A 10,381-nucleotide genomic window follows, 5' to 3' on the forward strand; every position below is an offset into this window, starting at 1 on the left:
TATATCTTGTTGTATCCTTGAAACTATTGAAAACGCATGATAGTAAGGGGCAAAAACTAGTTAATAACAGAGTTGGAATAAAAATTCAGGTCTCCGCTATCTCACTTCTTAGACCAATCTTCTTTCTCTTCTGTGCAGCTAAAATATATCACCATCCGTTACATCCTCCCTCATTTCCATCTTTTCTCCAGGCTCGCTTACACCGCTGGGTAAAAACGCTTAGTATTAAAAAAAAAAGAAAAGAAAAGAAAAAACGGTATACGCACACTATAGTATACACTTAGTTTATACTTCTTACACTTCCTCTGTTCTGCCATGTTATTTTTGGTTGAGACTACTCTACTTAATACTGTATTATAAAGCCTTAAGTTGTAGTATATATTACTCATCTTAATGTATTTTACAGTGCCTTGCACATCGTAAAGCATTCAGTGTATGCTGAGTTTAATATAAAATAATAATCATTATGTAATGCTACTTATTCCATTAATTCAAGCTTAGAAACTATTTCATATCCTTGACATGATGCTTTGTTTTCTTTATATACAGCTGGAGAGGCTTTAAATATCATTCCTGGTCCTCAGGAAAAGAAAACTCAGACCACAGTAATGTCTCCTGCTAGACGCAAAAGGTAAATGCTTTTTGAACAGACAAGTTTCCAATAACCACTAAAATTAAAGAATTACACCACCATGTTTACATTATGAATAAAATAACAAGAATGGATTTGGTTCCTGGGACTGTTTATTATTATACCCATTCTAAAATGCTTTTTCTCTCACATTCACATTACTACACTTTAAATCTGTAGTAGTACATAAAAATCTATCTTAAAATTGGTGGTATCAAGAGAACAAAAGATGGCGGAGGAAAAGGAGACCCTATTCCAACCAATCCTCTGAATTGAGCTGGATATCTACCAGACCACTCTGAACACCCATGAAATCAGCCTGAGATGTAAGAAGACCTATCTGGATCTCTACAAACAGAATATCGCAGGCAGTTAGTTTCAAGGTATGAAGTGGGCAGCCGTGATTCCATGGGCACATATCAGAAGATAAACTGGAAGGAGGAGGTAGCCGTCGGGATCCTGCACTGCTGGTGGGTGAAAGCCTCTCGCACTAGGGACGGGGCACAGATTCACAGATCAGTAGCAGTGGGGAAAAGACTTTAGGGCAGCCCCCTGAACTGAAACCTGAAGCAGCAGGGCCGCACATGTGAACTGGGTGCAGCTGCTGGTTTTAGAAGCACAAAGGGCAGAGACGTGCCCCAACCTGGAGCCAAGGACTGGGAGTGCTGCTGAGGGACACACAACCCAGGACACTGCAGTTTATAGCAGCATAGACAGAAACGGAGATAGTGTGGCCTGGAGAACTCACTGAAGAACAGACTGCGATCTCTGTTCTGAGGCAGAGGGTTGGAAATGGTCACTGCTGCTCTGACTCTTCAGAAGAGACGCGGAAAGCTGCCAGGTAAAGCCGCCAGAGAACAAAAGCCCCCAAAACCCGGTTTTCACTGAGCCCATCCCCTGCCACAGGGGGCAGGGCAACTCTGCCCAAACAGTGTTGCCTGAGTAACAGCGTGGCAGGCCTCTCCCTCAGAAGACAGGCTGGGAGAACAAGAGGCCAGCAACCCTAAGGTCCCTACAAAACAGGTGCATCTTGCTTGGGTTGTAGTCAATAATTTGGACTCTCTACGTTCCCTCAACCACCCCTCAACAGAATGACTAGGAGGAGGAACCCCCAAAATAGGAAAGAATCAGAGACTGTGACTTCTGCCGCAGATTTACAAATGGATACAGATATAATCAAGATGTCGGAAATGGACTTCACGGTAACAGTTATGAAGATGATAGCTAGAATGGAGAAATCGATTAATGGCAACATAGAGTCTCTAAGGGCAGAAATGAAAGCGAAACTGGCAGAACTTAAAAATGCTATCAATGATCCAATCTAATCTAGGTATTCTAACAGCTAGGGTAAGTGAGGCAGAAGAACGAATTAGTGATCTAGAAAACAAATTGATAGAAAAGAAGGAAAAAGAGGAGGCCTGGGAAAAACAGCTAAAAATCCATGGAAACAGAATTAGAGAATTAAGTGACTCCATGAAACGTTCCAATGTCAGAATTATTGGGATCCCTGAGGGGGTGGAGAGAGAGAGAGGACAAGAAGATATAGCTGAGCAAATTATAGCTGAGGACTTCCCTAATCTGGGGAATGAAACAAACATTCATGTCCTAGAGGCAGAGAGGACCCCTCCCAAGATCAAGGAAAACAGACCAACGCCCCAGCATGTAATAGTAAAACTTGCAAATCTTAGAACCAAGGAAACCATCTTAAGGGCAGTTAGGGGGAAGAGATTCCTTACGTACAGAGGGAGGAACTTCAGAATAACATCAGACCTATCGACAGAGACCTGGCAAGCCAGAAAGGCCTGGCAAGACATATTCAGGGTACTAAATGAGAAGAATATGCAGTGAAGAATACTTCATCCAGCAAAGCTGTCATTTAGAATGGATGGAGAGATGCAGAGCTTCCAAGACCGGCAGAAACTGAAAGAATATGTGACCCCTAAGCCGGCCCTGCAAGAAATATTAAAGGGGCTCTATAAAAGCAGAAAGACCCCAGCAGTGATATAGAATAGGAATTTACAGAGACAATACATAGAAACAAGGACTTCACAGGCAACATGATGACAATATATTCATATCTTTCAATAATCACTCTCAGCGTGAGCGGCCTAAATGCTCCCATAAAACGGCACAGGGTTACAGATTGAATAAAAAGACAGGACCCATCCATATGATGTCTACAAGAGACTCATTTTGAACCTAAAGATAAATCCAGACTGAAAGTGAAGGGATGGAGATCCATCTTCCATGTCAACGGACCTCAAAAGAAAGCTGGAGTAGCAATTCTCGTATCAGACAAATTAGATTTTAAGCTAAAGACTGTAGTTAGAGACACAGAAGGACACTATCATTCTTAAAGGGTCTAGCCAACCAGAAGATGTAACAATTGTAAATATCTACGCTCCCAACATGGGAGCAGCCAACTAAATAAGCCAACTGTTAACCAAAGTAAAGAGTCATATTGATAATACGTTAATTATAGAAGATCTCAATACTCCACTCTCAGCAATGGACAAATCATCTAAGCAGAAAATCAACAAAGAAACAAGAGCTTTGAATGACACACTGGACCAGATGGACCTCATAGATATTTACAGAACATTCCACCCTAAAACAACAGAACACTCCCTCTTCTTTTTTTTTTTTTTTTAAGATTTTATTTATTTGCGAGAGAGAGAATGAGAGACAGAGAGCATGAGAGGGAGGAGGGTCAGAGGGAGAAGCAGACTCCCTGCCGAGCAGGGAGCCTGATGTGGGACTCGATCCCAGGACTCCAGGATCATGACCCGAGCCGAAGGCAGTCGCTTAACCAACTGAGCCACCCAGGCGCCCAACACTCCCTCTTCTTGAGTACACATGGATCTCAGCTGATACCGAAAGATTGAGATTGTTCCCTGCATATTCTCAGACCATAATGCTTTAAAACTGGAACTCAATCACAAGAATAAATTTGGCAGGAATTCAAACACTTGGAAGCTAAAGACCACTCTGCTTAAGAATGCTTGGGTCATTGGGGAGGGTATGTACTATGGTGAGCACTATGAATTGTGTAAGACTGATGAATCACAGACCTGTACCCTGAAACAAATAATATATGTTAATTAAAAATTTAAAAAAAAAAAGAATGGGTCAACCAGGAAATCAAAGAAGAACTTAATTCATGGAAATCAATGAGAACAAAAACACATCAGTCCAAAAACTATGGGATACTGCAAAGGCGGTCCTAAGGGGGAAATACGTAGCCATCCAAGCCTCACTCAAAAAAAAACAGAAAAATCCCAAATTTACCAACTAACTTTACACCTTAAAGAACTGGAGAAAAAGCAACAAACGATGCGTAAGCCATACATTAGAAGAGAAATAATTAAGGTCAGAGTAGAGATCAATGAATTAGAAACCAGAAACACAGTAGATCAGATCAATGAAACTAGAAGCTGGTTCTTTGAAAGAATTAGTAAGATCGATAAACCACTGGCCAGACTTATCCCAAAAGAAAAGAGAAAGGACCCAAATTAATAAAATTATGAATGAAAGGGGGGAGATCATGACTAGCACTAAGGAAATAGAAACAATTATTAGAAATTATTATCAACAACTATATGCCAATAAATTGAGCAACCTGGAAAAATGGATACCTTCCTAGAAACCTATAAACTACCAAGACTGAAACAGGAAGAAACACAACCTAAATAGGCCAGTAACCAGTAATGAGATTGAAGCAGTGATCAAAAACGTCCCAAAACAAGAGTCCAGGGCCTAATGGATTTCCTGGGGAATTCTACCAAACATTCAAAGAAGAAATAATACCTATTCTCCCGAAGCCATTTCAAACAATAGAAACAGAAGGAAAGCTTCCAGACTCATTCTATGAGGCCAGCATTACCTTAATCCCCAAACCAGGTAAAGACCCCATGAAAAAGGAGAATTTCAGACCGATAGCCCTGATGAATATGGATTCCAAAATCCTCAACAAAATCCTAGTTAATAGGATCCAACAATACATGAAAAGGATCATCCACCACGACCAAGTGGGATTTATCCCCAGGATGCAAGGGTGGTTTAGCATTCGCAAATCAATCAATGTGATAGAACACATTAATAAGACGAGAGAGAAGAAACATATGGTCCTCTCAATTGATGCAGAAAAAGCATTTGACAAAATACAGCATCCTTTCCTGATTAAAACTCTTCAGAGTATAGGAATAGAGGGAACATTCCTCAAGTTCATAAAATCCATCTTTGAAAAATCCACAGTGAATATCATCCTCAATGGGGAAAAGCTGAGAGCCTTTCCCTTAAGATCAGGAACACAACAAGGATGCCCACTCTCGCCACTGTTGTTCAACATAGTACCAGAAGTTCTAGCAACAGCAATCAGACAACAAAAAGAAATAAAAGGTATACAAATTGGCAAAGAAGAAGTCAAACTCTCTCTCTTTGCAGGTGACATGATACATTATGTGGAAAACCCAAAAGACTCCACCCCCAAATTACTAGAACTCATACAGCAATTCAGTAATGTGGCAGGATACAAAATCAGTGCACAGAAATCAGTTGCTTTCTTAGACATTAACAATTGTGGAAAGAGAAATTAGAGAAACGATTCCATTTACAATAGAACCAAAAACCATAAGATACTTCGGAATAAAGCTAACCAAATAAGTAAAGGATCTATACTCTAGGAACTACAGACCACTCATGAAAGAAATTGAAGAAGACACAAATACATGGAAAAACATTCCATGCTCATGGATGGCAAGAATAAATACTGTTAAAATGTCTAGGCTGCCCAGAGCAATCTATACCTTCAACACCATCCCGATAAAAATTCCAGTGACGTTTTTCAAAGTGCTGGAACAGTTCTAAAATTTGTATGGAATCAGAAAAGACCCTGAATCGCCAAGGAAATGTTGAAAAAGAAAAAGCTGGGGGCATCACGTTGCTGGATTTCAAGTTATATTACAAAGCTGTGATCACCAAGACAGCATGGTACTGGCACAAAAACAGACACATAGATCAATGGAACAGAATAGAGAGCCCAGATATGGACCCTCAACTCTATGGTCAAATAATCTTCGACAAAGCAGGAAAAAATATGCAATGGAAAAAAGACAGTCTCTTCAATGAATGATGCTGGGAAAATTGGACAGCTATATACAGAGGAAAGAAACCCGACCATTCTCTGTAACACCCTACACAAAGATAAACTCAGAATGGATGAAAGACCTCAATGTGAGACAGGAATCCATCAAAATCCTAGAGGAGAACATAAGCAGTAACCTCTTCAACATCGGCCACAGCAACTTCTTTCAAGATACATCTCCAAAGGCAAGGGAAATAAAAGCAAAAATGAACTTTTGGGACTTCATCAAGACAAAAAGCTTCTGCACAGCAAAGGAAACAGTCAACAAAACAGACAATCCACGGAATGGGAGAAGATATTTGCAAATGACACTACAAAAGGCTGATATCCAAGATCTGTAAAGAACTTCTCAAACTCAACACCCAAAAAAACAAGTCAAAAAATGGGCAGAAGACATGAACAGACACTTTCCCAAAGAAGACATACAAATGGCTAACAGACACATGAGAAAATGTTCATCAGCATTAGCCATCAGGGAAATCCAAATCAAAACCACATTGAGATACCACCTTACACCAGTTAATAATGGCAAAAATTGACAAGGCAAGAAACAACAAATGTTGGAGAGGTTGTGGAGAAAGGGGAACCCTCTTACACTGTTGGTGGGAATGCAAGTTGGTACAGCCACTTTGGAAAACTGTGGAGGTGCCTCAAAAAATTAAAAATAGAGCTACCCTATGACTCAGCAATTGCACTACTGGTTATTTACCCCAAAGACACAGTAGTAGTGAAAAGAAGGGCCATATGCACCCCAATGTTCATAGAAGCAATGTCCACAATAGCCAAACTGGAAAGAGCCAAGATGCCCTTCAATAGAGGAATAGATAAAGAAGACGTGGTCCATATATACAATGGAGTATTACTCAGTCATCAGAAAGGATGAATACCCAACTTTTACATCAACATGGATGGGACTGGAGGAGATTTTGCTAAGTGAAATAAGTCAAGTATCATATGGTTTCACTTATTTGTGGAACATAAGGAATAGCATGGAGGACATTAGGAGAAGGAAGGGAAAAGTGAAGGGGGGGAATCAGAGGGGGAGACAAACCATGAGAGACTGTGGACTCCAAGAAACAAACTGAGGGTTTGGGGGGGGTGGATTGGGTGAGCCTGGTAAGGGGTATTAGGGAGGGCATGTACTGCATGGAGCACTGGGTGTTATTCGAAAACAGTGAATCATGGAACACTACATCAAAAACTAATGATATACTGTGTGGGGACTAACAACATAATAAAATTAAATTTAAAAATATTGGTGGTAAAAAAAAAAAAAGATTGGTGGTATCTCAGATTTTTTTAAATAAGTGTGTTTTTTAGGGCGCCTGGATGACTCAGGTGGTTGAGCATCTTGCCTTCAGCTCAGGTCATAATCTCGAGGTCCTGGGATCGAGCCCCATATCAGGCTCCCAGCTCACTGGGGAGCCTTCTTCTCCCTTTCCCACTCCCCCTGCTTGTGCTCTCTCTCTGTCCCTCAAATGAATAAATCAATCAATTTTTTAAATAAATAGGAATAATACTAGCATGTCCACAAACACATATTTCAAGTTTTTAAGGTCAGAAATTTTTTCAGGGAGTCTTTGAGACCAAAGTTCTTTCTGCCTTAACCTGTGTGTCTTTGTTTGAAGGATATTTCAGAAAAGAGAGATAATAGTTTTTAAATACTTCTTCTAATTTCTTAACTGCCATGCCATGGATATTTTTGTTTTTACTGTTGGTTGTCTCTCATTCAACGCTGACCTCAGCCTCCTTTATTGTTTTAATAATAAAACAACTATGACAGTATCTAACATTTATAGAAACTTTGGCCTTTTTATAAATCTCTACACAGGGGCACTGGGTGGCTTAGTCAATTAAGCGTCTGACTCTTGATTTCAGCTCAGGTAGTGATCTCAGGGTCATGATGTCGAGCCCCACGTTGGGCTCAATGCTGGGTGTGGAGCCTGCTTAAGATTCTCGCAACTGAGTGAAATAAGTCAACCAGAGAAGGACAATTTTCATAAGATGTCACTTTTATGTGGAATTTAAGAAACAAAATGATCGTAGGGGAAGGGAGGGAAAAATAAGACAAAATCGGAGACGGAGACAAATCGTAAGAGACTTTTTTTTTTTTTTTTAAAGATTTTATTTATTTATTTGAGAGAGAATGAGAGAGAGAAAAAGCACATGAGAGTGGGGAGGGTCAGAGGGAGAAGCAGACTCCCTGACAAGCAGGGAGCCTGATGCGGGACTCGATCCAGGGATTCCAAGATCATGACCTGAGCCGAAGGCAGTCGCTTAACCAACTGAGCCACCCAGGCGCCCCGTAAGAGACTCTTAATCCTAGGAAACAAACTGAGGGTTGCTGGAGAGGAGGTAGGAGGGGGGGATGGGGTAACTGGGTGATGGGCGTGAAGGAGGGCATGTGGTGTAATGAGCACTGGATGTTACAGAAGACTGATGAATCACTGAACTCTACATCTGAAACTAATAATATACTATATGTTAATTAAATTTAAATTTTAAAAAATTGCCAAGAAAGATATTAAGAATTATAATAAACTGCAAAAAGAAAAAAAAGATTCTCTCTCCTCTCTTGGCCCTCTCCCCACACCCCAGCTTGTGTGCACGGTCTCCAAAAAAAAAAAAAAAAAGATAAAATTAAAAAAAAATAGTTTTTACACGTATTTCATCTTATTCGGTTCTTTTTTTTTTTTTTTAAGATTTTATTTATTTATTTGACAGAGAGATAGCGAGAGAGGGAACACAAGCAGGGGGAGTGGGAGAGGGAGAAGCAGGCCTCCCACGGAGCAGGGAGCCCGGTGCGGGGCTCGATCCCAGGACCCTGGGATCATGACCTGAGCCGAAGGCAGACGCTTAACGACTGAGCCACTAAGCGCCCCTTATTCGGTTCTATCATAAACCCAATAATGCAGTTGATCTTACCCCGTTATAAAGTAGGTCAAATAGTCAGAACTGGGAGCAGGGAGCCAGCTTCTCCCTCTGCTTGCCGCTCCCCCCTGCTTGTGCTTATGCGTTCGAGCGCTCTCTCTCTCTCTCTGTCAAATAAATAAACCTCAAAGATAAAACAAATAGAACTTACCTTGCTACAGACCACATAGCAATTGGTAAAGCTGGACCTCAGAGTCATTTCTTATTAATGCCGGTGTAGTAATGGTTTTCTACTCTTGCCCTTTGTTGCTACCACAGGGAGGGAAAATACCTGTTCTTCCATGACCTTAAGATTTATATCTCTATATGTAATTATCATTGAATCTGTTTTTCATACTAGTTAAAAGACAAGCTTTAAAATGTGTTTCAGTGAATCTCAAAGGAAAAGTAACACTTTGTCTGGGCCTCATTCAACGATACGGAATTTCCAGGATCCAAATGCATTTGCAGTAGAAAAAGTAAGTGACCTTACCAAGCTTTGCAGTTTTAGATATTCCTGAGTTTTAAAATAGTGATATTTACATGCGTGTGTGTGTGTGTGTTACAGTATTTCTATAAAACTCCAGGGTAATTTCCTTGGGATAGAGCGTAGTAAAGTGTATGAGTAGGAGACAGTCCATTTAGAATAGATAGCCTGTGCGAGTGCCCCAGGTAAGAAGCAGTGCTATGTTTAGGGAACAATAAATACACTGTGGGTGCTGGATTATGCAACATAGTAGGCCATTTTACTGGAGTCATTATTAAAAACCTTGTATGAAAATTTGGAGTTTGGAACTGTTTTGTAATCAGTGAAGAAAGTTGGTGAGGGACCTGTGGTAACACTTGTGTAGTATTCAAGTATTTATACAAACGGAGCCACGGTAACTTCTGAGTTTCCACCTAGATTTATTAAAACTAGCTAGCTCCCGTTAACTAGAAGGTCTGCCCTATTCCTTTACTAATATTGACTTTCTTTTCCAGCAAATGGTTATTGAAAATGCACGAGAAAAAATATTAAGTAACAAGTCTCTTCAAGAAAAGCTTGCGGAAAACATTAATAAATTTTTGACTAGGTAAGCTATGTGTGTTGATGATGCCTAATTGTTTTCATCTAATTGAGAGCTATGGTAAAAATTTTTCTTTCTGTATTACAGCGACAACAATATTGCACAAATACCTAAGCAAACAGAGAGCAACCCTACGGAACCAGAGACTTCAATTGATGAACTCCTGGGACTTCAGGTACAGGTTAGGGTGTGTGTTTGTAGTGCATATACTCCTAGTTAAAACTGATGGTATTTTGGTTTCATTTCAAAACCATTGCCAAGAAGTGCCTTCTGGCTCAGTCAGTACAACATGCGACTCTTGATCTTGGGGTTAGAAGTTTGAGCTCCATGTTAGGTATAGAGATTACTTAAATAACATAAAATCTTGACCAAAAAAAAAAACCATTGCCAACAGATGTATAAAATTATTTAAGATAATAATTTTAGATAAAGATTTCCTTCATTATCCAAACATAAATGTAACCTGTTCTTGAGAACATATAATCAGTGTAAATTGTACTGTTTAAATGGTAAAAGCAGTAAGACATCTCTGACCCATTTAATAGCTCTAATTCTTCCACGTTTTCAGTGAGACAGTTTACTGTAGCCGTACAGCAGTCGGTCAGGGGATATCTAAGTACTCGACACTTA

General features: G+C 40.0%; 1 protein-coding gene across 3 annotated transcripts in view; it reads left to right on the top strand.

Annotated features, from left to right (window-relative positions):
* LOC123857850 (protein NPAT) overlaps nucleotides 1–10,381 on the top strand; it is a 57,011-nt gene that overhangs the window by 28,196 nt on the left and 18,434 nt on the right. For 2 of the 3 annotated variants that reach the window (XM_045895118.3, XM_045895116.3), the window contains exons 7-10: nucleotides 550–631; nucleotides 9,076–9,163; nucleotides 9,666–9,757; nucleotides 9,839–9,932. In XM_045895118.3, the coding sequence (XP_045751074.1) occupies nucleotides 550–631; nucleotides 9,076–9,163; nucleotides 9,666–9,757; nucleotides 9,839–9,932 (356 nt within the window). The remainder of the gene's footprint in view (nucleotides 1–549; nucleotides 632–9,075; nucleotides 9,164–9,665; nucleotides 9,758–9,838; nucleotides 9,933–10,381) is intronic. The other variant, XM_045895117.3, reaches the window with a different exon arrangement.

Source organism: Mirounga angustirostris, unplaced genomic scaffold (assembly GCF_029215605.1).
Source record: "Mirounga angustirostris isolate CCGP_5_RB_7025 unplaced genomic scaffold, mMirAng1.0.hap1 SCAF_13, whole genome shotgun sequence".
NCBI classification, from domain to species: Eukaryota; Metazoa; Chordata; class Mammalia; order Carnivora; family Phocidae; genus Mirounga; species Mirounga angustirostris.